Source organism: Rhipicephalus sanguineus, chromosome 1, assembly GCF_013339695.2.
Source record: "Rhipicephalus sanguineus isolate Rsan-2018 chromosome 1, BIME_Rsan_1.4, whole genome shotgun sequence".
NCBI lineage: Eukaryota > Metazoa > Arthropoda > Arachnida > Ixodida > Ixodidae > Rhipicephalus > Rhipicephalus sanguineus.
Window position 1 is genome coordinate 145,818,769 of NC_051176.1, and position 27,144 is coordinate 145,845,912.

The 27,144-nt window shown below is 42.6% G+C and overlaps 1 protein-coding gene across 1 annotated transcript; it reads right to left on the reverse strand.

The window, feature by feature from the left end:
• Positions 1 to 824: 824 nt before the first annotated feature.
• LOC119379602 (uncharacterized) lies at positions 825 to 26,781 on the reverse strand. The gene is made up of 4 exons (XM_037648911.2): positions 26,681 to 26,781; positions 13,382 to 13,519; positions 11,280 to 11,406; positions 825 to 1,510 (listed from the first exon to the last, which is right to left on the reverse strand). The coding sequence occupies exons 2-4, from the start codon at positions 13,502 to 13,504 to the stop codon at positions 825 to 827; spliced, it is 936 nt and encodes a 311-aa protein (XP_037504839.1). The 5' UTR covers positions 13,505 to 13,519; positions 26,681 to 26,781.
• Positions 26,782 to 27,144: the final 363 nt, after the last annotated feature.

Sequence of the window (27,144 nt, forward strand, 5' to 3'; positions counted from 1 at the left end):
TCATTACATTTGCCGCCTTCCTAGACTTAGAAATATCAGTAATGGGGTGATATGCAAGAATGGCTGTGTACTTAAATTTAATCCATATGAATGTTCAGAAATGCCTACTTTTCAAATAATTCAGCACCTTCCACTGCAGTGCGCATCACAAGTATATCAAGACTGTAGCAGGCAGAAGCCCAGAATTACTTTTGAAAAGCCAGTAGTATGTTTAGAAGAAGTGACGAGCAACAGTCTTAAGTTAAATATACACAATACAACAATAAAGCAAGGGCATCTGGGCTCTGGAAACCCTTGGACAGAGGCCAATGAGAGCAGATTACTAAACCTGTCAGATTAAAGAGTTTTCTTAAAAAGAACAAGTCCTCCCCCATTTAGTACACAAAATGTGATCGCAGTCTGCAACCTATTAAGTATACCACGTCACATTCAGCAACTACTGGTGACCTTTAAACAACTGCTTGAAAGTGCACAAGCAAGCCCCATCTTATGTGCAAGCAGAAGCTTCTGCTGAACTAAAATGAAACTTTAATAATCAGACAAGTTTGTCAAATACAGGAAAAGGTGGCTACTTTCATTGCTCTCAACAGTAATGCATGCAGTAACTTTTTGTAGTAGGCATTATGTCTTAGGATACTGAGACCAAGTTGATGCCAGACATGCTTTTTTGATGAAGCACTACACTAGCAGCTGCACAGGTCTAGCAGCTTATCCGATGTACTTACAAAACAACCAGGCACGTACAGGCATTCTAGCACCAAAAGATTATCGCCAGAGAACTTCCCTGCACCCGTTTCGCTAGTTAATCCGAAGTTACATGCAGTTCATACCTTGGCATCCTTTCCAAGAAGTTGTACAACGTGCTTGTAGAAGAAGGGACGGTGAAACAGCAGTGGCCACTCCCTCTTGATTTCTGTAGCATGGTGCACAGGACTCCCACTGTTTATGAATTGCCGTTGTGCTCCATATGTATCTTCCATGTACACCATGGCCAAAGACAAATCCATGTCCTTTGGACTTTTCCGCGCTTCACGCTGAAGAAATTGCTGCTTCTCATCAAGCTCATCAGTGTGTAATACTGGCCGCGGCTGCCAATTCATGCAGCCGTACGACATCTTTGCACTCTTCTGCGTCGACACAGGAGTCGATGATGGGATTCCTCGCTTGCATCGATGAATATTTTCTACTCTCGCCTCAAGTTGTTGAAACAACGAGTCATAGCCACGGCCAAGCAAGGAGCCATTGATGCTCCTATCTTCAAGAGCAGCTGGGTATGCCTTGACCATTTCCTCAGCCACACTCCTAATCAGTTCTCTTCTTGGCCTAGAGCACACAGCTAACATTTGGTCAACAACACAACGGACTAGTTCCCTTCGATGTTTAGGGTGAAGAGGCGATGCTGCTGTACTCAATGCGCCCTGAAGATCTTTGGGAAGCTTCTCTGTCGATACATGCATGTCGATGTCACTGGTTGGCTCTGGTACAGGTGCACTGTTTGATTCGGAGACGTCTGAAACAAGAAAACTAATGTTTACTACGAACACAAATCGCAAAAATGCAAGCAGTAAAACAAGTCTCTGTAAGTAAGTACGTAATAATAATAATAATATCTGGTTTTTACGTGCTAAAACTATGATATGATTATGAAGCATGCCGTAGTGGAAGGTCTAATGTAATTTCGAGCCCCTGGGATATTTTAACGTGCACTTGCATAGCACAGTACACAGACCTCTAACATTTTGCCTCCACCAAAATGAGACCGCCGCACCCAGGATCAAACCTGCGACTTTCGAGTCGGCAGCTGAGCACTGCAACCTCTGACCACCGCCGCACCTCTGCATGTCAGTATAATAATATCTGGGGTTTAACGTCCCAAAACCACGATATGATTATGAGAGACGCCGTAGTGGAGGGCTCCGGAAATTTCACACGGGCCTCCGACATTTTCGCCTCCATCGGAAATGCAGCCGCTGCGGCCGGGATTCGATCCCGCGACCTTCGGGTCAGCAGTCGAGCGCCATAACCACTAGACCACCGTGGCGGGGCCTGTATGTCAGTACAAAGCTTTTGCACTACCATACTAGTAGCTCAAAAATTTGAAGGCTTGCTAGCTTCCAGCGTTGTTAGGCCTAATCTGTAGTAGTGGCAAATAGAGCCCCATAATGCATGCTCATTTAACTAACTCACTGCATCGAAGCTCTAATGTTGTCAGACACCCAGAAGTTAAAAGCTGCAATTTGTCAGTGGAATGAGTGACCGCTACAAAAGGAATGAATATATATTTTTAACTGAAACTTCGAAGTTTATGGCAAATGTACCTCGTGCCTTCCTGCCATGCTGGCCTCTTTTACTACCTGGCAAACGATGTTAGACAAAGCTCTGCTCCAGATTTTGTTTGACCAGATCATTTCTCTGAATTCATAGACGTTATTTAAAATGATCACTCAGCTTCACACAGCCACTGATTAGACAGGAGAATAGCTCAGATGGCTCACAAAGTCAGTGGCAGCAGTTACCCCAGGATAGGACCACAGTTCGGCAAAAGAATTGGAGCTCACTCAGACTAACTCAAGAAATATACTTTGCTCTAAGGGCTCACTCGTACTAAGACTCACCAAAATTTTCCTCAACCAGACTCACTCAGACTCACTGAACTTCTCAACCGAGCTCATTCGGACTCAAACTCACCAGCATATGACTCAGCCAGACTCACTCAAACTCAGACCCACGGCTTGACCTGAGTTTGAGTGAGCCTGAGTGAGTCAACTCATGAGCCCGTTACTGTAAAATTAAAATTGCTCTTTAACGGCAATATCTCACATAATCGGTGCTCTACGATGTGCCTTTTGATCTTGTACCTTCAAATACATATTATAAGTGGTTTCAATCCAGTAAGGACATTTTTATGAAATAAGCAACTCACACAAGACATTTTATCAAGAACTTCCCATGAAAGAGTTTGTAGGGGGAGGTCAAGGCACCCCCCCCCCCCCAAACTCACGCCTCTGTTCAATAAATATTGAGGTGAGGCATGAACACTCGTGCGCTGACATGTGTAAATAGACTTGAGTATAAATGTACACCGATATAAATCTCTTAGTAATGCCGAAGATTAGTAGATAGGACAACAGGTCGGCAATGCAAGGTCGAGCTCACTCAGACTGACCCAAGAAATATATCTTGTGCTTAGGGCTCACTCGGACTCGAACACTAAAATTTTTTTCAGCTGAACTCACTCGCACTCACTCACCAAAATAATACTCACCTGGATTCACTCAGACTCAGACCCACGGTCCGATCCGAGTTAGAGTTAGTCGACTCATGAGTGAGTTTGTCGACCTATGGATATGACTCAATTTTGTTTCAACTGTGCAGGTGCAGTTCAACGTATATATACACTACACTTTCACAATAAAGCCTGCTATGTAAACTGCATGTTTCAAAGTTGCTGCTTGCTAAGCTGTAGAACTATGGCAACATGAACAACATAAAAGCTAGCCTATTATTATGCATAAACGACACTTGTAAAATTTGGGCCCTGCCGGTGGCAAGTTTTCTTTTCATCCACTTGAATTTCTTCACATTTATAGCATAATTACTACAAATAACATCCCGTATACTTTCCTTGGCTTGATTGTCTGTTGGTTCTCATTCAGGTTGTGTCTAACAAAGAAAAACAAGTCCTTAAATTCCCCTACCCTTGTATAATTGATGCATGAAATTCCGAATTGCACTATGAAGGCACTTTTAGCCCACAATTAGTGAAGCCAGAAAAAAAATGCATGGCAGAAATGATTGCCTTCTTTGCTTGGAGAGGTAAAATGAAAAACAAGGACACACAATGCACAGCCCATACAGCTCTAATAAGGGTATGTGTTAGGGGTGTGTCGGAACAAGAGTGACGAAGAAGAGAGGAACTCCCTCGTGCTTCGGAACCACGCTCAACAGCAGCAACCCACGGAGTTGGGCTGTGGTTTATCGTAAATAAACTCCTCATTGTACACATCAGGAGGCTTGATTTCCTTCAAGTGGTGCCGAAACTCATCGAAACAGTGAACCACATCGATGGGCCCAAGGTACAGGTGCAAGGTAATCGCCTTCCTGCCTATGGACTCATCGTACCAACCTATAGCAGTTCAAGACTGAGTCAAAACATGGAAACACTCAAGCTGAAGCACAAAGCCGAGAGATTGAAATTAACGCGCCTTATCACCAAGTTAGAAGCAATGCTCACTCAAGTCAGTGTTACAGAAGAGGAGCTTTGCATCCTGAACGAACACCTCAAACACCTTCACACCGACTTGAGAGCAACTGACTCCCACATCGTCCCTCTGCTGTCAACCATGGAAGCTCAGGCAGAGCTTGACCAGGTTGTGGATTACAATGATCGAGCCACAGTGACGTCCGCGAAACTCTGGTATCGGATACATCAACTTCAGGAGTCCAAGAAGCGTGCACTACTGTCGACCGAACCCGTGCAATGCACGCCTAGCCCGCTATCCAACTTCCGAAAATCGATCTCATGAAATTCGATGACCAACCATTGGTTCACTGTGGACACCTTTTTGGGAGCAGTTCAGTCAGCTGATACACAGCAACAACGGACTCTCCAACGTAGACAGGTTCACCTATCTACGTTCGGTTTTTACCGGCGATGCGGCACTGGCGATCACGGGACTTTCAGAACTGCAAGCTGCTATTGTGAAGCCTTGGACATTCTGAAACAGCGCTTTGCCAAGCCTGACGTGATAATTGAGGCTCACATGCAGTGACTCATCGACATGCAACCAGTGCAATCTTTCACCAATCTTCGAGGACTTCGATACCTCTACAACATGGTGCAGTCCCAGACGTGCGCCCTCAAGACTCTCGGTGTATTGGAAGACAATTATTCCGCAATGCTGTACGCTGGCGTAAATCCCGGGGGAGGGGGGGTGCTTGCAAATGTCTCCCCGATTCAGATTTATTTTTCAAACATCATATGTTTGAATTGCTTGGCAGTTAAGTACAGTGCATTTAACTTTCTGTAATGCCTGTTTATTTTGTAGTGTGTAGTTCCTGTGTTCAATACCCCTCCGCTGTGTGAGACAATTGAAACTGCAACTGTCGCTCGACCGGTTTCAGAGAAGATTCAATAAAACAATGCAATTACATGAGCTGGGCACCCATGCTCAGCATTTAATTTTATTTTTAAAAAATATCGAATTTTTCATATAAGTAAAAATAACACCTATATTTACAAAAAGAATGGCCACCATGACAAGATGTTGTCCCCCCTTCTGATTTTTTTTTAATTTATGCCACCGATTCTGTACACCATCCTCCTGACAGTGCTTCCTCGCAGCATAGCTCTCGACTTCACCAAAACCACTGAACGTCAAAGTTCAGAGAAAAGAGGACAAGGTGGAGCACAGGTCAACAAGAAAAGCACAGTCAGGAACAGAAGGCGAGCAATAAGTCCTTGCTGTTTTTTATTCAAACAGAAACAGAGACTCAAGAAAGAGCAGTCCCGTATGTTTCTGTAAAGGAGGAGACGTCAAAGGGCCAAGTTAAAGGCTTTCGCAGTAGCACGACATCCTCTTCGTGGCTCAACATTCAACCACGGAGTGTTTGGCTTCATCTGCAAAACCAGTTCCTCAAGAGAATGCCTGCTTATTCTTTGATTCGACTGCCCATTATACAGAGCAGTGAGACTCAGATTCCTCTAGAGCAAAAGAAGAACGACTACTAAGTGCCGGTCGCTGCTTCCGCTGTACCTTGCAACATCACCTAGCAAAAGATTGCAGGTGAAAGGTTAAATGTACAAAGTGCAATCAGCGCCATGCAGAAACAATGTGCGACCCTCTGGGTCGATTCCACGAAAGATCGAAAAAGGGTGTATATTTGATGTTTCCGATTTTCCTGATAATTTTGTATGTTGAGCACATATGATTGCACAGCACGAAATCGCAGTTCGTTTTCAAATAAAATTTTTTTTCAACACAGCAAAATTCGACAAGTGTCGCCGGTTGACGACGACCATTTTACGAAGAATGCGTTTTCGTAACTTCGGAACCATGCTGGTAGCTACTCAAGCTATATATTACAAATATCTTTCTTTTTGGCGGAAATAGAAGTAAAGAGGAAATAGCTCTTATCATTTCATGGAATTCTGAGTAAATTATGTATTTTTAAAAATTCACGAAAAACGCTGCGTTTTTGAAAATCAGTTCAAATTTGGGACGCTATGGCTACTTCTGTGAACATCTTAGCTTGTTCATATTTGCAGTATGAATAGGCCTTTATGTGAGTAATGAACCTCTGCATTTGTATTTCTCTAATAATTTTCAAAGTAGTAAATTTTCATGCTCGAAACACCAAAAAAGAGAAAGTGCTCCTCCATTCAAAAATCTATAATAAAAAAACCCAATCTCAATTTTGTTCAAAGTCCCCCAAAATGTTCTCAAAGGACTGCAGAATGATATTATGAAAAAACATGTTGCATCATTTTTATTAGAACAAAAGCAGAAAATGTCAAACATTGTGTTTCCAGAGCGTGGTGGCTACTGCGCAAAGGACATCTCTAGTAACAAGAAATACAGTAACACGTCTTTTTTCTTCTCTGAGCTTCGCTAAACAGCAGTAATGATCTATTGTTGGAAAGTGGGAACTGTTTTGTAAAAAAAAAAAAAAGATCGTTCCAATTAAATGCATTTGCGACACCACTTACATTCCTCGTCGACGGGCAGCACGGACATTTTCATTCCTCTGGATAATTTTTTTTTTTAGTAAATGCGCTTATATAAAAGTAACGAAGCTAAACGCGAAATATGTGTAGCTGAGTCGATCATGCATTGTAAGAATGTGAGAAATCGCAAATGGCGGCAGTGGTGAACGGCGAGTACCGCAGTGCAACCTAAGCACAGCAGCCACACATTGTTTGCCAGGCTTTGTCGCTATGCACGAGAAAAAGCTGGGGTGTCGATTGCGTTGGTTACACGATACATTTTTCACCGCTCGTCGCTCTCCCGCCCGGTCCTCTGGATCCGCACCGTGCGGATCGTGTGGCCCGCGCTACAAGCACTCGTGTAAACGGAGTAGCATGCGTTAGGCGGACAGGTGCAAGGGCGGCGCGATGGAGGCCCGCCTGAGCAGACGACAGCAACGAGTACGGCTGTGCCAGTCAGCCAAACACCACCTGAGATAGAAGTTATGCATCCAAATTGTGCTTCACTTTGATGCGATCACTATCCTACGCTCTGAAGGTGGCTATGGGTAGGCGTTATAGCCATGGCCGAGATTTTGTACGGACTGCCTCATGGTGCACAAAAAGAAAATTCCGCTGCAGCAGAATTTTCGTTACGTAGAAGATATCGGATCGAGACTCTTTTGCGGAGGGTCATGAAGCAGGATGCGCGCTCAATTCAAGAGGGAAACCAGATCTGCCAGCACTCCTTCAAGAGAAAGAAGGATATGCAAACAAAGCAGATGCAATGCAAACAAAACGTGTTTTGTCCGTGGCCAGAACTGCTGCCACCAATCTTCACGTAATCGATTCTTTTTAACTCTGCATTGATCACATAAGGTTTGACAACGTACACATTTGGGCCAACAAAACCACACCTCTTGGCGACCGCTCTCCAGAAATTCATTTCCATTCCTGAAGAGACCTTGGCTTTTATATCAATCTCTCAATTCTGGCACAGCACATCATCATAAGAGACGCATGGAGGGAATGCGTTCTTTAGCACTCAAGATATGAATTATACTCAACTGAAATAGATGAAAGAAAAGGAGGCTACAACTGAAAGTGCATACTGTGGACTGAGGGATGTCTAACACTGGCGTGAAGTCGCAAACCACGCGAATGCATTTAATTGGAACGGTCTTTTTCTTTACAAAAAAGTTCCCAATTTCCGACCATAGATCATTACTGTTGTTTAGCGAAGCTCAGAAAAGAAAAACGACGTGTTACTGTATTTTCTTGTTACTAGAGATGTCCTTTGCGCAGTAGCCACCACGCTCTGGAAACACAATGTTTGACATTTTCTGCTTTTGTTCTAATAAAAATGATGCAACATGTTTTTTCATAATATCATTCTGCAGTCCTTTGAGAACATTTTGGGGGACTTTGAACAAATTGAGATTGGGTTTTTTTTATTATAGATTTTTGAATGGAGGAGCACTTTTCTCTTTTTGGTGTTTCGAGCATGAAAATTTACTACTTTGAAAATTATTAGAGAAATACAAATGCAGAGGTTCATTATTCACATAAAGGCCTATTCATACTGCAAATATGAACAAGCTAAGATGTTCACAGAAGTAGCCATAGCGTCCCAAATTTGACTGATTTTCCAAAACGCAGCGTTTTTCGTGAATTTTTAAAAATACATAATTTACTCAGAATTCCATGAAATGATAAGAGCTATTTCCTCTTCACTTCTACTTCCGCCAAAAAGAAAGATATTTGTAATATATAGCTTGAGTAGCTGCCAGCATGATTGCGAATTTACGAAAACGCACTCTTCGTAAAATGGTCGTCGTCAACCGGCGACACTTGTCGAATTTTCCTGTGTTGAAAAAAATTTTTTATTTGAAAACGAACTGCGATTTCGTGCTGTGCAGTCATATGTGCACAACATACAAAATTATCAGGAAAATCGGAAACATCAAATATACACCCTTTTTCGATCTTTCGTGGAATCGACCTCTGATGATGACCTTTACTAGCGGTCCCGACATTACCAAAACCAATGTAACTGGAGGTGACTGGAACTGGCAATGCCAAACGGTGTGTATACCTCGAAACAGCTGTTGCTTAGGCAGCCGGCCCAGAAAGTAAATGCCTAGTTTGAGTTTTATTCGAGAGAGGCAGTCAGTGCAGTTTCGCGACTAAGCGATTGGCTGGGAAATAACATTGTCGAGCACTCATATAAATAATAATATCTGGGGTTTAACGTCCCAAAACCACCATATGATTATGAGAGACGCCGTAGTGGAGGGCTCCGGAAATTCAGACCACCTGGGGTTCTTTAATGTGCACCTAAATTTAAGTACATGGGCCTCAAACATTTTCACCTCCATCGAAAATGCAGCCGCGGCGGCTGGGATTCCATCCCGCGACCTTCAGGTCCGCAGTGTCGAGCACTCAATCACGAGAGTCTTGCAGAAGGATATCTTGAAGGACAACATGAGGAGAAGACCTACCAGCGCGTTTGTCACTGAGTTCAGTACGTGGTTGCAAGTCACTGCGAATCAAAGCTCTCGTCATGGCAACGATCAGCCACCAATCCATTTCACGAACAAGTAGAGATTTCATCAACAAGCTCAAACACAAAGGCTATTTATAGTACTTCGCCAACATCGATCAAGGTCAAAGCCCAAACGCTGTCGACATCTTGATCGGCAAAGACTTGTACTGGTCATTTGTCATGGGAAGCGTACATAATTTGGACAACAGACTCAAAGGCGTCATGGACCAGTCACCTTTTGTGCTATCTCCATGCACTGCAATGAGGCTATTGTACTGAAAGTGGCAGTAACAGACCATAAGATCACAACAGACAACCAGTGATTTAGAAATTATGGGAACAAAATTCAATGGACATAAGAAGACCCAGGAGGAAAACAATGAAACAGACTCGGTCGAAGACGCGTGCAAGCTGCAGTCAGAAGCCATGAAGATATTCTCAAGTGCATCTATGAAACTAAACAAATGGGCTTCGAACGACCTACGCTTCTTTAGCATGCAATCTACGCAACCTCCGCAGTTACAACTCAAACAATTGAAAAGAGTACCGAAAGCCTTGGGACTTTCACACAGACGTATTGTCGTCTAGTCCGGGAAATGGTGCAGATTTTGTTCAGCAAAGAACCGCGAATAAGTAACACCAAACTTTCACGCTTCAGGCAACCTCTCGCCTAGACGGCACACGCAGCATGTTGGATTCTTCCACAGTAAAAATGAAGAAGAACCCATCTGAATATTTAACAAGAGGAGCTTCTGGCCATGAATCTGGCCTTGTCATGCGAACAGGACCCAAAGGGCTTGCTTATGAAGAACATGAATGCCCACCTCACTGTATGCCAAACTCTACTGACCGCATCACAGCGTGGTTACTACAACATGCCTCAAAGACGAAGCAAAGCTCCAACTTAGCGCCGTCGTACTACAGAATTAAAAAGGGCGACTCGTTCTCCTACAAGAGTCGAGAAAGCCCAGACCCCTATGGAACATTGTTCGAATATCAGATCTCCATAGACTACCGAGTGGAACTACCGTTAAACGCCCATTCACCTGCACGAAGGGCAGTTTGTAGAAACAAGATCGACAAAGAACAGAGTCTCTCGTGCTTTGGAACCATGCATAACAGCAGCAACCCACGGAGTCAGGCTGCGGTTTATTGTAAATAAACCCCTTTTTCTACACATCAGGAGGCTTTATTTCCTTCAGGGTGTGCAAATAGTGAATTTTAGAGCCAACTGAATAAGGATCGCATAGTGATGACACCAAATCAAATACGAATACAAATTGAATACTGTTCGAACAGCCTTCAAATTGTAAGACAACCATCTTCAAAGCAGCCCTAGACTGGTCAGGTTTACAATTTTCAAAACAGTCCAAAAATTCGACATTTGATTTGAAACAAATATTCACAAGTGTCAACAAAGGGACATTACGGTTCCTTCTAACCAAAAAAAAAAAAAAAAAACACAATTATTTAAACTAAGGCAAGCTCCTATACAGCAGCAATTCGAAATATTTTGTAACTGCAGGCTGAAATATAGCAGTGACTACAGCATTCAAGGTGGTACTTTATCAACAGCTTTTTTAAAAAAATAAGGCAGCTTCGCACTAGTGGTGCCAAGCACGAAGGAAGTACGAAGCTGGGCCTTTTTCTCTTGCTTCCTCTCTTTCTTTCTTTGTTTTTTTTTTCCCTATCTCATTTTTGTCTGTTTATTTCTATTTCTTTTTCTTTCTTGCTACTGCTATCTTTCTCTGGCTGTGTGCACCTGGGTAATTCAAAGATGAAAACAGAAAATGTTACCGTTCACTGTTCTAACGACTTGTTCCTTTAACATTTTTCGTCGTTGCTGATTATTCCAAAAATATTCTAAAATTATTTGGTATTTCGAATTTGCACTATTAGATTCGAGCACTGAATTGAATAGAATGCTATTCGATTCGTTATTTCAAGTTTTCGAATATTTGCACACCCCTAGTATATGAATCTCTTAGTCCTGTTTTTTGCCATATCACTTTTTAATGTCAACTACAAGTAAAAGCACTTTTAACGAACCTTGCACAGGAGGACTTGCAGGGGGCACTATTTCTGCAACAATGAAAATCCTCTGGTCCATTGGTAGCTGAGCAACAACTTCTTGGAATACTGTTTCGTCAAGTTCCGTCCAATCAACAAGAAACACCTGTTGCAAAATAATAGCACCATAGCTCAAACAATGACTATAAGATATTATTTGTTTTGTCTGGAAATATGTGGTTGGGTTGTTGAAACAAACATTTTACTTTGTCAATGTAACAAACTAAGTTACTTGGGAGAGACAGTGAAAACATGAAGCTGGCGCACACTTTGAGACATCACACTATATACATATTTGCTTCCAAGGCTCTGTGGTGCAGCAGCTTGAATGCAGCATTCCTTAAAGGGACACTAAAGGCAAATAATTTATATCAGAGTGAAAGCTCAATGTATGACAACTTCTAAAACGGCAATATTATCAACAGCAGTGCCCTACTTACCGAGAAATTAAGCTAAATGTATCACACGATGAGCGCCACGAGTGGGACATTTTCGAAGTGATCCCGATGACGTGGGAGAGTCTGCCTACAATAAATCACTAGTAATCAAACTAGCAGCAATAAAAGAACCTTCCGTGCATCAATAGACGTAATGAAATGCTGTTTGTTTGTTTCCGTTTGATTCATGGAAAAAAGAACCTCTGTGGCGTCGCCATGGGGAACGGCGCGCGTGGTTCAAAGGTTCCATTTTCACCGAAATGCGCTTCGCCCGGCGCCCTGCTTCGCTCATGCGGTCGCATCTCGGTGGTAGTTTCGGAATCGCGTACTGCCGCGGCGTACAGCCCACCGTCGCGAGCCAATGTCTTGTTGTCAAGTTCTCCGCCCACTTCCATAGCGGCGATTGTGGCAAGCTTCGATGGCCGTTGTTGCTGCTGTGGGTCCTGCTACTTTCGCTCTGCTGCTGCTAGTGTCGGCGGCCGCGCAGTAAAGGCGGGCAACGTTGGGCACGGCAGCAGTGACGTATGAAAGTCTGATTTCAGGCAGGTGAATTGAAGTGCGCTAACGCAATGTGGACCACTAAAACGTGATTTTATTTCAAAATAAGCATTTCCTTGGCATAAAGGTAGCACTACGAGGTTTCTGGACCGCTATTTCAACAATCAACGTGGACTTAATATTTGCCTTTAGTGTCCCTTTAAGTTATCAGTGATGCCTATTTTTTTTTTTTTTTTTGAAGAGTGGAAGCAGAGCTACATCTGCTACAAAATCTGAAGTGGCACTGTCAACAACTACGCTAAGCAATGTACAACCATTTACCAAAGCTGTTTTTACAGCAGAACTGTTATGGTCAAGGTTTGCTGTGTGTTGTAGATAGAAAATGATCACCATGAACCGCCACACACTCAGTCACTGCCCTAGCACTTGGTACAGATGGTTAACAAGAGAAGCTGAAACATATGGCCCTTAATCTGTGTTCCCTTAACTTTTAGTGAACCAGTGCGATGAGTAGTGAGACTTTACAATTTCTGTGGCACATATGCACTATAGGAGAGAGCAAGCGTAGCCATGTATAGTACAATATAGCAAGGGATGGCGAGAGGGTGAAAGCCTAGCCAAGCCAGACCAGCTAGGTGCCCAGCAGCTCTGCTGTGACCCAGCCTTGCGCGACTAAGTACAAGCTGCGCTGATCCCCCCCACCCGAAAACGTTCTTTGGCATGCTCGCCATCACAGTGATGTGAGGAAATTAACTGCACGGTAGCTGAACACAAACACCAGCTAGTGAAGAACTCAAAAAATAACTGCTACACATGGGATAAATTGCACCAGCTATATATGAATAGCTGCGACATTACCATCATGATTATGATGTACTTAAGGTTTTCGTTTCGGCTTTACAAGTAAGGCAGTTTGGGCCTCTGTCACATAAGCTTAGTGCAATTTTTGGCTAAAATGCTGTTGATGGTGGGAAGGCAGAAAGGAACACATTCAATATAATTTGGTGCAGCTGTTAGCTGCTTGCTACTGCATTAGTAACTGACAAGAAGCAGCAGCCTAGTGTAACAATGTAAGCACCCTAAAATGCCTACAAACTTCTTGGTTAGAAAATAGCTAGCAAGAGATTGCACATTTCAAGTTTTTACCTTTGCACTGCATGAGTTGCAGATCCCGTATTCCTCTGCTTTCTCAATAACATCAGCCATTGTTTCAGCGGTGATCATCTTTTTTATTGTGTGATCCGCACTCCATATCTTCAATAGAGGCATGATCGATAGCTGTATCTGCAATAATGAAGCAAACTTTTACTTTCAATGCCCAAAATATTTTTACACTAATAAACCAACAAAACTGTCTTTAGAGGCAGTTTGCTTGGTTTACGAGAGCAAGATTTATGCCGAAAAGTTTCACAGATACACCGCTTTAGACATAAATAAAATCACAGCATATCCACGGAGTGAATGATGAGTGGGCGAAGCTGCGGAGGTTCATCGGTAAACCGTGAATCTTCCGTGAATTCTGCCCAGTACATCATCACCGACGTGAGATCGGGCGCGTTTATACTAAAGGTTCGATGAGTTATGACGACTTGCAGCTCACTGTAATTTTACATATACGCTGTGAATTTTCATTGTTTAGAAAACCATTGCTTTAGAAAACATCTGGCGTCTTTCGTTAAGCAGCTGGCGTCTTTTTCGTTTTGCTTTAGAAACATCTGGCGTTCTTTCGTTTTGCTTTTAGAAAACATCTGGCATCTTTCGTTGGTTTATTTCATCAATCAACGGTGTTTTGAACAAAATTTTTATTGTTTAATCACGCACAGGAGAAATCTCACCAGGCACTACCTTGGAGGTAAACAATGGCTGCTAATGGGAATGAGACACAGAAGAAGTCGGCTTTTAGCTAACACTTACACTTCTACTTCTACTAATGTTTCCTACTGGAACATGCCAATGGCTGCTAATGGGGAATGAGAGGCAGAAGAATTCGGCTTTTAGTTAACGCGCACGCTGCGAATTTTTTATTGTTCAACAGCGCACAGGAAAAATCTCCCACCGGCACCACCTTGGAGGTCAAGATCTGGTACTAGCGTTACCACTGGTTACGCACTACTACGAGGGATGAACGGGTCCCGCTTAAGGAGCTTCGCCCCTAATACCTCTCAATTGATGTATCACAGTTGTACACACAAACACTGTTGGCCTTTGAATGTTGCACAGCAAAGTTGATATTCAACTGCAGCAGAGCCTCTTGCAAACAAACTCTACTTCTAAAAGCAGCAACTGCTTTTTTTTTTTTGCAAAATTTAGTGCAGTCAGAAACAGTTAAGACTGGAATGGCTCTAACAAAAAAAAAAGAGAAAGAAAAAAGGAGGCGGGGAGGGAGTTGTTTGGTTCCCGAAGCTTTAGAATTAATTTTGTTTATTTTTCAGGAGAGAATGACGGCAGAGTTGGCAAGCTGCACCTTTTAAATGCGTTTCGAAACGTGACAGTACGTTCATGGTCTCACTATTTTACTTTTGCTTGTAGAACAAGCATGTAAACAGTGGGACGATTTTCTTTGAAGCGGATAAGATTGTTCTTGGGGTTATGAATGCACGCAGATTTCCACAATAGTAGTTTCTGTTGGTTGATCTCAGCAGCTAGTTCTCGTTTCTTGAAAAGCAATTTTGTAGTTTGCATAATTTTTAATGTCTTCCTAGGGGGCTGCATAATCTAGAGCAGGTTCTGAGTTTTTGTGTCGCTGGATTCTTTTGGCGGATTTTTTAATTTCGCCCGTGTATGCTGCCTGGGAGTATGCACTTCCATTTTGTAGACAACTGCTGAGTTTTGTCTTGGTGCAGGGTATTTGGGTGCCAGCAGAAGCTATAGGATGTGTTCATTGGTCTTTGCATTACAATTAGGCTTTCTTTTAGGATTTGCCTGATGCATGCACTGCTACCTAAAACATATGGAGAGATGATGATGATGCAAACTTTATTGGGGTCCAGAGAAGACGCAGGGGAGACCCCGCGCCACCCGGCTAGTCCCACGTAGGGTGGAGAGATATATTCATTTCTGGGGAAACAGGGAGATTGAGCATTTCTTGGAATTTTTTTTTTTTTCTGCTGTGTTGTTTTCCGAAGGAAGCGATTTGGGTAGGCTGTTTTTTCAGAGTTCAGTGAAAATCGCTAATTTCTTTCCTTCTGTGGGATTCCAAAATGCAATTTGCTTTGTTTCTTCTGAAGTATTCACTACTGATGCTTTTGGCTTCCCGAATAGTTCGAGCTGAAATTTAAGTAAAGGCCAGTATATGTTGGTTTGTGGTTGACTGACATATTTAGAGAGCCTCCTATTTGGGTTGTTAGTCATACATCAAGGGATGGGAGCTGTGATCAGTCTTTTCTGCATTTGCAAGTGAACTGAATATGTAGTACGAAGTACCAATAGCTCAGCAAGCGTTTGGCTTGTGATATCACTATAATTTATGATAATTTATGTATCTGAGGAAGCCTTTGTTTCAGTTAAAATGTGCTGAGGGCTCTTCATTTCTCGTGGTGATGATGGCCATGTTTAACAAGATTAAGGCCCCTACAGATAAACGGAGCTCCAGTGAGGGCATCATTCATCATCACTTTGAAAAACGAAGAGCCCTCAGCACGTTTCACCTGAAACCAGGCGTTTCCCAGGCACATAATTATAGAGAAACCATAAATAATAAAACTTACTCAGCCACCTAAACTCCTTAAACTAGATATTCAGTTTACTTGTGAATGCAGAAACGATAGATCACTCCCATTCCTTGATCAATTAGCAAGCCTAAGAGGAGGCTACCTTTGTTGGTCTACCACAAACCAGTATATGCAGGCTGCCACTTTTATTGCAATTCAACCCACCTGGCAAAACTCGAAGCTTCCGTAGTGAATGCCTTATTCAAAAGAACTGAAACGCTTCACACGGTGAAACATGATGGAAGGAAAGAAAGAGCAATTTTCACCAACTCCAAGAAGCAGCCTATCCAAATCAATTATTTCAGAAGACAGCCTCACAGAAAAGGAAAAAAAAAAAGAAAAGAAATACCCAACCATTTTTCAAACCTAATGTGCATACAGATTTTTTTTTTTTTGCTTGGAGCCGTTCTAAAGTCTTGAACAATTAACCCAAACAGGCAGGTGCTTCTGTCAAATTGTTTACCTTCCAGCCAAAAGAGGCAACTAAACATCTTACCGGTTTGAGTAAGTATCTAGCCTTCGATATGAGATTACCATGCAATTGAGAAAAACGACACCTACTGAATGTACTACCTTCATGTACAAAAGTGCTGTTGGCCATTTAAGTAACCTCGCAGTACTGTGGCATATTAAATTGGCATTATCATACATAGTAACTTTCTTAGCATAGTAGCAATTCAGTAGCATGCTGGAAAATAAAAGAGTCCACAGCAGCAACCCTACGGCTAGACACAAAAATAAGGTAAGCCAGCTTAACGTTTGTGAAGATTCTGAAAATGACCAAGCGCAATTATGGACATAAACCTACTTTTACAAGTGAGCAAGTCTGTCTGCAATATTAGCTGGGAATGACAATTTCCCTTTTCGCAGGCTAGTGATTGCATATTAGCTAAAAGTGTTTTTGCAACATCTGTTGTTAGAGCCACTCTGATCCACAGTAGTCTCCTCATCAGAATCCCTATTTCATTTCCTTGAAAACAAGTTCCTACAAGAGCTAAAAATGTTGCCTACCGAAAGATTGTGAGGAGGATATGTGAAATAGATTGCTATTATCTAATAAGCCCTTCATTTTCGACAGCCTGAAGAAAGTGGCATTATGTTCCACGTCACGTTTGTGCCTTATGCCTTTCTGCATAATTCATTCAATCATGAATTTCTGTGTTTATCTCAAGGAAAGTACAAAAAGTGCACAAGGAAGAAGTGTCCAGGTAGAAGCTAATGCTACGTGAACTATGGCATGAACTTCATCTACAGCACATAAAATATTAGGTACTATACTCCTTTTATTTAGAGTGTTCGGTATACAGGGCAGACTGGATGATGCCTGTATATCAGCTTGAGGGAACATCATAGTTTGCTGAAAAATTGTGCAATAGACCTTTCTCAAGCATGGAAGCACCACCAACAGGCTCGCAAGCACTCACAGGAAAAGTGTGTACGCTACATCAACTGCCGAGATGAGTGCATGGGCCTCACACTTTAGCTTTCCGCCTGCGTCGTGGCAGCACTTCTCAGATCAAGAGAATTCGGGCGGGTGCAACATATTTCTGCATAATTCAATTATGAATTTCTGTGTTTATCGATAGCTGCGACTTCCATCTGTCTTGTGATTCCGTGTGTCACTGTTGGACCAGCTAGGCAGTTTAGAAGCATCGTTATTTTCTTTTTTTGGAGCCGTATGCATTACAATACAAATAAACAGATACAGCATGGTTTCCTAGATGAAGTCCACGGGCGGTCAAGGCAATTCACGGATACTCTTGCAATCTATGTCCACCAACACTGTAGTCAATCACAGGGTGAGGTTCTGATATTTAGAGATTATGTGAGAGTACAGTCGGCATTTAGTAAAATAAGGTACACTATTAGACGTCAGCGTGTGGCTCCCACCTCAGGTAAGAAAAGTTAAGCTTCTATCATACTTTGTTGACACTAGCTGCAGGTGTAGCATTTTGAAAACGCCGGTTTGCCGTTTTTGCATGTTGGCTCACAGGTGGCCATACCATGAACAGGTATAATCCTGCGCAATACGAGATGGAGCACTGAATTAACCTTTAAAGGCCATAGCGGCTAAATGCAGTTGGCAAGTGCAAAAGTGTTTACGATGCTCAATGCTCAAGTGGAAAGGCGTCTCGAACAATTCAATGCATCACGTTTATATCAGTACATTACAAGTAATCGTTTAATAAGCATGAATTCGATATTCCAGTTCATTTTGCTCATGATAGTACGCCTTGACGGTACCAGCACACGGTAACACACACGCCATGTAACTGCTATATCTAATACACATTCACTTGGTAATGCCTACAGTGACTGCATTGTTCCCTTCACACTTCATGCACAGAGATACATGCAAGAATGGTCATGAAGCTGCAACATGTTCCTTTTGTTTCATGCTCCCAGGGTGCAAACAACTAGCAGGTGACCGAACAACTGGCTCGCTTTACGTACACACTTTTCCTGTAGTTCTCCGCGTGTCCGCAGGGCGCTCTCGTATTGCTTGAAGAAGGCCTACTACAAATTTTTCTCAATTTTCAAGACCACAGTAGTCATACGGTATTTAGTGCACTACAAAAAAAGAGTTGTGAATGATAGTGTGGGCTTTCTAAATAAAGGCTCATCTACTCTACGTGTTCCATGCTGCTGAAAAGAAAGAAGTTGGAGGGCACTTAAGCTTCGTCTGAAGAAGGGAAGTGATACAAAAATCAGGCCCTATTCGCATTGCTTTCTCAATCGCCAGCCTGGCTTCGCTTCTCGATGCACACCATGCCACAAGGAAAAGAACGTCTCTGCTAGTTGCGCTGGCCAGTTATAACTATCCTAGAATGCCTGCTTCAAGTAAAGTTGAGTAGTGCCCGCTACGCCATAATTCTCCCTTTTACGAATTAGCGACGTACCCTATACACGTGCATAAGGCGACACGTGACCCTACGCAGTTGCTCACGTTGTTGATGCTTTTGCCGATGATGATTATTAAATGTGTGAGCACTTTGTAATGGGTGCACCTTTAAACCACTCACTCACTGCACAATTCGTATGTCTTGATGCCTGGCGTCGTTCTACGCTTCTGCCCCGCAACGTCACTTGCGTTAACGAGACTCCTCACACTACATGACATTCATATAGGTTTCTTTTGTGTGTGTGTGTGGGGTGGGGGGGGGGGGAACAGTTCCAAGCAATGGCATGGGCTCGATTCCCACTCAAGCTGAAGTTTCTTAAAATATTTATTTATTTATATCCATCCCCAATTTTTCCTCATGGTCAATGCAGATTTTTCACTCACAGCTAATGACACCGACATAGATGTCGGAATTTCTGTGAAACGAGCTGTTTAACGCAATCGCGTTGAAAGGCTTTTTTTTTGTTAGACTTCTTATACGGTCACATATATGCCTACTGCCTTGCAAAATGGCTGGTTGTGTAAAGATAATTGCACTTTTATTGCCAACGCAGTTTCTTTTGTTGCATTACACTGCTTATTTGTTTTTTTTCCAAATTTGAAGCATCCGGTACCTTAAAAATATATTCATAACACCAAGGTATTTGCTCTAAGGTAATCATTTTGTGCATGCTGAGGGGTATAAGACAACAAACCATTTTTTTATATTGCTTTTCTGTAATAAACTTGAGTTGAGAGGCAACACTGATGCCCCGTCCCTCCCTTAGACCTTGCCTTTATTTAAAATGTTGCGGCAGCGAGTCACGGGCTACTACAATATGTCATTACGTTACAACTTATAGGCATGATGACCTGCACAATGAGTTTACAAGAAACAGATTTTATTGGGGCAAAAGCATGCCGCAAGAAAGCCAGAAATACTCTAAACAAACAAAAAAAGACAAAAAAAAATTCACCACTGACTCACTTACAAATCACACACGTTTAAACAATAAGTTCTGCTAAACACACTCACTGCATCTGTACCTCCAAGCAACTAAACATGTGCTTCATTGATTTCAAATACAAAATTAGGAAAGCATGTTCAGCAAGGCACTGATGTAGGGAAAAAAAACTACTAGCTGCTCAGCACAACCTTTCAGGAAAGGAAGACATTAGTCTAATGACAGGCTTGCCATTATAAAAATATGGCACATACGGCGTACAATCAAGAAGATCTGATGCCTGCACTAACACTGCTTCATCACTCTGTTCCTGTAACATATACAAGCAAAGACTTGGCTCAAGATATGCGAATTTGCACTGAACAAGAAACAGGTACTTGCCATCATGCTTGAACATGCCGACAATGCAACCAAAAGTCACATCATAACGTGTCCCCGAAATAAGAATGTAGTCATCGCATGTGTACACAAAGCCATTTATAGTAGCTTTTTTCAATGGTGTGCTCTTAGGCAAAGCTATGTTGCCTACTCGGGACAGCATGGTTGACCGCTCTGAGATGCTCATATCTGTGAACTCCTCAGGCTGCAAAGCAAACGAGCCTTTTGCAGCCTGAAAAGCTTGAGACAATTGGTGACGTTCACTGAGAGTTTTCGTTATATTCTTAAAGTTTCTGGTACTACGTGTACACTCCTTGAAATACTGGTGCTTACTTTCAAATTTCAAAGTCCAAACATGGGAGAGAGGGCCGAACTGTTGGATAAGTTCACTGTAATGAAGCATATAATGATGCTTTGGCCTAATCTTGTGAAGAGGAAACAGGGCGCTCCTAGACGTTATGTAATCCTCAGTCAATATTTTAAGGTGAGCAACTTGGGCAGGTGTTATCTTTGGTGCCATAAGAAGGTCAACAATGTTGGCCAATAAAACCACAAGTTGCCAGATGGAATCAGTCACATCTAACACCTTTGTGCCCACGTAGAGTGGCAAGAGTCTCAAGAAAGTCCAGTTTTGGATTGCGTGGCCTACAAGCCTGTCAACCTGAAGGGTGGGTACTTTTGCTGGTTTGTTGTGCATATCATTGGTGGAGTACTTCATAGTTACAATTCTGTTATTGAGATAGTCGTATGTGAACCAGTTTTTGTTTTTTACGAAATAGTTAATACACAGTGCCAGGTCATGACGAACGACACCTTCAAATAGGTCATGTGCAATGCAGGGTGGGAGGCCAGAGTTGCAGACATGATAGTGCTTCAACACATGAAATGGAGAATTGCCTACAATACCAAAATCACTGGAGCCGGTGCCGGCCTTTTCAAGACGTTTGAGAGATTCCTTGTAGTTTTCTACTGTACGCCTTGCACCTATCGCATGTGGTTTCTGCTCAAACTCGCACCGTGTAATTAAGCAATACCGGCAGAAGTAAGTAGAAGAACTGAAGTTTTGCGTGAACCCTCCAACAGCATGGCTGGCAAGGTTGTCACCTACTACAAAGTTTAGCCTCACAATATGCTGAGCTCGATTAATTGTCACTCCTGATTTTTCCAAAAGAACCATGTCATCTGTTAGGGGCCTAAGCACTTCAGTAAGACCAAACTCTCTGACATCTTTTTGGCGGCAGAGCATAACCAGCTGGATATTGTTAACACGTGACCGGTAATACAATGGCAAGTTGTTGAGTGTCATATACACACCGAGAAGTTTAAAATTTCCCTTTGAAGATCCCAAAGGATTCACAATCTCAAAATCATCAAGATACAAAATAATTCCGATTTCATTTTCAGCCATGTTCCTGAAGGAATGGTATAACTGGGAGTCGTCACAGAAGGTTTCATCAACAAAGCTCTTACCACGAAAACGCAAAGAGGACATCAAAAAGTGCACAAGACCTTCTATAGGAACATAATGATACGCAGACATTTGGTTCTGCTTGTTAAGTCCTAATAGAAGCTCAGTCGGTTTGAGGAAGCAAAACCTTTCTTTGTAATACTTGTGACGACAGTAGGTTGATCTGAGGGTATCAGATGTTGCAACTTCAAGAAGATCTTCAGAAAAACATGACTGAACATCAGGTAGTAGGTCACTTGGCACCTTCTTTGCAATCTGTTGCAGAAGCATCTGCTTATTTAGACTGTGCAGATTTTGTATTTCTTTAACAATATTCTGAACAGTTGTAGCAGGCAAGTGATGCTGCGATTCTAACTTAAGTAAAAAGAGTGAAAAATTATCGATAAAAAGGTGATTATTTCTATCCTTACACATCACTTGTGCTGCATCATCCACACGCTCACTTTCAGAAGTACACGGAAAAGAATCTGACTCTAGTTCCATGCTTCTGTCTAAAAATTGTGAGCACTCAGCCCCCTCAGCGCCATGAAAACTTGCAGAAACTTCATTTTCAGGCAATGGTTGCATTATTTTTGAACCTGGTTCCATGCCTCCACCTGTAGGTCCATAGCACAGCAACACATCATTTTCTTGACGATGATACCTGCTTACATGTGTCCTAAATGATGCAGCAGAAGTCGACACACTTACACAATGAGGAAAAGGGCAGGTAACTGCATCTGTGTTGCCATCAAAGTGCTCAGCAATGTGCGAAACTAGTTCTGACCGCGTCGCAAGTGTCTTGTCACACGATGACACAGGGCACAACAGTCCAACATCCTCCCTTTCATGGCTGGCTGTTTTATGGTGCCTTAAAACATGACAACGCAAACTTGAGTAGCTTTTAAGAACAACACCACATGACTCTGAGGGGCAAATGGCTCCATTAACAATGCTGCTATGAAAACGAAAATGGTCAAAGTATGCCACTAATGTTGGAAGATGTTGTGCGCAGAGTCGACAGGTGGCCATCACTACTCGGGGATGTCAAGGCTTGTTTATCTGCCAGTCTCGATTACGCCTTGCATCAGCTGCATTGCAGGAAGGGCTAATCAGTGAACAGAATTACTAGAAAACGAAGTACGCATACTAACTGTTTCTGACCAAACAGAACCTTTTGCTATCATTTCAGAAAACAAGTACAATAAGTGAGAAATCAAGGCCCAGCCAGGATTTCCCACCAAGGCGGGGAGGGGGTGGTTGAAACTGATTTCAAAATTTCAAAGTGTTTTCATACTCCAAACTTGTTCACTAACAGCTTGTGCTACATGCGCTTTCCTCTTTTCCCTTTACAGGGAGACTACAGGTGCACCACAATGTTTTCTTTAGTCCTTCTAAACAAATAACAACATAGTGGTTTTAAGTCAGGAATGACACTTATTTCTGCAACACATAAGAGAAAAGGGCGCAGTATTGTAGGGGTAGGGAGTGGTGAAAGAAGAGGTCACCTTCTTAAAAAATGAGCACCCACACCACCAAGAACCAGCTCGGGGTACCTCTTCTAAATTAGAAAAAGCAATGGGTGCAAGACCACACTGGAAATTGACCCAGTGCTGTATTTTTTGTATTGGAGGCAAACGCTCTAGCAACTCAACATGATTGTACCTCGCAAATAGAATGAGGAGAGAACACAACACAGGCACTGAGTATGTTTTGCTGTCTATGCTCCATATGCACCATGTGATCATGCCGATATTGAATTGCTGACTTGCCCAAGACACTAATTTACTAGCTACTTCACCACCGTGGCAATCAGCAAATAACCTCGGTCAGACTAGCAGAACGAACTATTGTTCCCATTCAATACTCGCCCCAACGTTCTGTTTCCTCGTTTTCTTTATGCTGAAGTGCATATTCTCCCCTCTTCTCCCTGGAGCCCATCACTGCACATGACTGTGAGGAATGACAATCTCCCAGCAATATATGAAAAGCGTTTGTTGTTCTAGTGCACTTTCAATCGAAAGAGATGGGGGGGGGGGTGCACTAGGAGCGGGAGAACCTGTCTATGTACTCCTTTTTGGCTGTAAAACAAACCTTGCATAAAGCATAAAGCCGACTTGCAAATTTTTTGCACTGCGGTGTGGCTTGAGTTTGTCAACGGCAGCGACTCTCATGTTGTCAGGTGTTCGCTCCTCAGAGCAGATCATGTAGCCATGGCAAGCCATTTTATCTCATTGAATTCGCATTTTTGGAGGCCTTTACAAAGCTATTTGGTCATGACTAGAGACCGAATATTTGGCAAATGCCTATTTTTTTTCTTATTTCCTATCGTGCCACTTTGATATATGAGCATAAATTAGAGGCTAAGGAGGGCTTTTATAATGTTTTTATATTGCCTATCAATACCTATATTCAGAACCGGCACCCATATTAACACTATTTAACCTCAAGTTTCACTTCCCGGTGTAGTTTGAGCCTGTACTCATGTTACTGCGCAACATTGACTATCCAGAAATCTACGAGGTTCATCCTTGTCATCTAGTTCAACCAACACTCAGAAACAACCACTAGCAGCAGTGAAATGGGACGCGCCAGCGAAATAGCAGAGAGCTGTCAGAAGAGAGTGAAGAGTAAAAGAAAGGAAAATGTGTTATGCATGCGGCTTTGTTGTTTGTAATTTACTTTTAAGGTGTTCAACACCAGGGGAAAAAACTGGTTCTACGTGATTCAACCCGGTCGATAGGAAGAATCCCCTCCTTCTGGTCTTTAGCGATTTGGGTAACTGCTCTTGCCCTACCCTTCTCAGTCATGCCGAAAAGAAAGGCACAGAGGTGTGTGTTGACTCAACAGTGAACACCTGACTCAACATGCTACAACATAAGCAGAGAGACCGTGTTGTGTAAAGCGTGTGTGACAAGGGGACAATCGCACGGCTACGTTCAACTGTTGCTGCCTGTATACCACCTTAAACAATTAACATTTTTGTTTTCCTGTTATAAATAGAGGTCACGCACCTCTTCTTTTTAAAATTACTTGCATTTATGTAAAAATTTATTGTAAATATATTACGATATTGGAGGCCTGAAAAGTTTGTTTTTGCCTGCCTATTTTCGCACCTAAAACCGCACTTCTTTAATGCCTAAATATCCGGCCTCTACTCATGACTCTTAAGTACCTCATTGAGCAAATCCACAGTTTCTGTCAGTGTTGCTGCTCCCTTGCCAGAGAAGGAACAATAACGAAGTTGAATGGTTTCAAAGGACGGTTGAACGTGTGCTACTTGAATTGGAATTTTATGCACACGAATACCACAGCAACAGGTTGTACCTATATCTACATGGTGCTCAGGCCTCTGTGCTCCTTGCCATCAGGCAGCTTCCACCTAACTTGATGAGATGTACTTTGGCCCAACGGGAAGTGTAGGCAGTGCCCAGATTTCGGGGAGGTTGTATCGTATTTCGCAGCTGCTGCCCACCGGCAGCACAAACAAAGGCTCACCGGAAAGTGTCAAGCACAAGCAGAGACAACCACATTGAGCAGGACATGCACCAGCACAGAGGGGTCTAAATACTGCTGAGACCCCCCCCCCCACTCCTCCTGGCTATGCACGCGAGAAGTATTCCTGCACCTTGAACACCGTGAAACTCGGCACAAGAACAACACATACACAAGAAGAAAATAAGACGCACAGCTAAATACTAAATGAGAACCATTTCTTAGCAAACCAGACGCACCTTAAAAGTATTTATCTATCTAGGCACCTATGACTTCTTGCTCTCGTGGCACGTTTTGTTGACTTGATAAATACTAAAAATGGTATGGCATGACATGGGTGTATGACGAATGTAAAATATAGGTCGTAAAACGAAAATCATGTCATGCATGCATGTCATATATGTCATGATTTACACAGAATGGTCTTGGTGCTCCGAGGGAATTTCGTCAACTAAATTAGTGTATGGTGAACATAAATGACTGGTTGTAACATGAAAATCATGTCATGTATGTGATGATTTACATGATGCGGCCTTGGTGTGCTAGTGGCCATTTCATTAACTTGATATATGCCAAAAATTGATATAGCACAATATGAGTATATGACGAATGCAAGGGACTGGTTGTAACATAAAATCATAACATGCATGTCATGTACATCATGATTCACATGAAAGTGCTGGTGCTTTGGCACATGTTTCATTAGCTTGTTATGTACCAAAACTGGCACAGTACGAGTATGACAAACATAAATGAAAAGTCATGCGTGGTATATTCCAGCATATACATTTCATTAGCATGGTACATACCAGAATGAACATGCAGGCATGCATGCATGTCAAGTATCCAATAGTGAACGACATGTCATTGAATGAATGCCTGATTTGTCTGAAAGCCAAACAATGCAGGTCCTCTCTGACCGCATCACACTGCATCGATTACCACACGTGCATGCAATTTGCGGGATTTTTTTTTTTTTTTTGTGTGTGGCGACTGCTCTCGTATCCTCTTATAAAAGAAACAATGTTTAATTTCTAACACACCACCCAAATATTATTATGTGTTTTAGCCAGGCCCGTAGCCAGGGGGGGGGCAGCCCCCCCCCGAAATTTTGATGACACATGGTGTTTTTCGAAAATAACCATGAAAATAGGCGTTTTTCTAAATAGTCAAGGTTTTCAGCAAGTGCCCCCCCCCCCCACTCACCCCGAAAAAAATTCCTGGCTACGGGCCTGGTTTTAGCCCAGAACGGATAAATTTTTAAAACTGCGCTTAAAAACCGCACTGCTCAGCTCGAACTTGGCGGCACAACTCGGCCACCCAGCGTGACTTTGAGACAAGGTCTCGGAACCATAGATAATAATAATAATAATATGTGGGGTTTAACGTCCCAAAACCACGATGTGATTATGAGAGACGCCGTAGTGGTAGGCTCCGGAAATTTCGACCACCTGGGGTTCTTTAACGTGCACCTAAATCTAAGTACACGGGCCTCAAACATTTTCGCCTCCATCCTCGGAACCATAGACCAAGACCAACAGTGACAGTATAAATAAAAAGAAATCTTACCCTTGTGTACTTGTGCCACGTGAAGTTGAACTTGTACGTCGCCGCCAGAGATGTCTGTAACAAGTCATGAACATTAACATGCAGATGCTGTCGCACGCTGGGAAGCCCCTATAGGGGTATACGTTTCCTGGATCACATACTTCATATACATTCCTTAATACGCGGCGCATGTGCCAAAATATAGCGTAATACAACTACGGCGGAGAACAATGATCACGACGTGATAACTACCAAGCTCGGAATGCGAACTTTGTGCACATACATCGCAATCACTTGGCGATTTTCAGTAATGCTGAATTTTCTACACCCATTAAGCACTCCACCTAAAAACAGCCTATACAATACTACCGCTAAGATTGGAATTATATAATTAATAATATACCTGCACAGTGCGGAGATCAAGCGTAGCAAAAAACGTCAGCGCCTGTGCTATATAGTTTCCCGCCTTTCCTAGACGCGAGCGT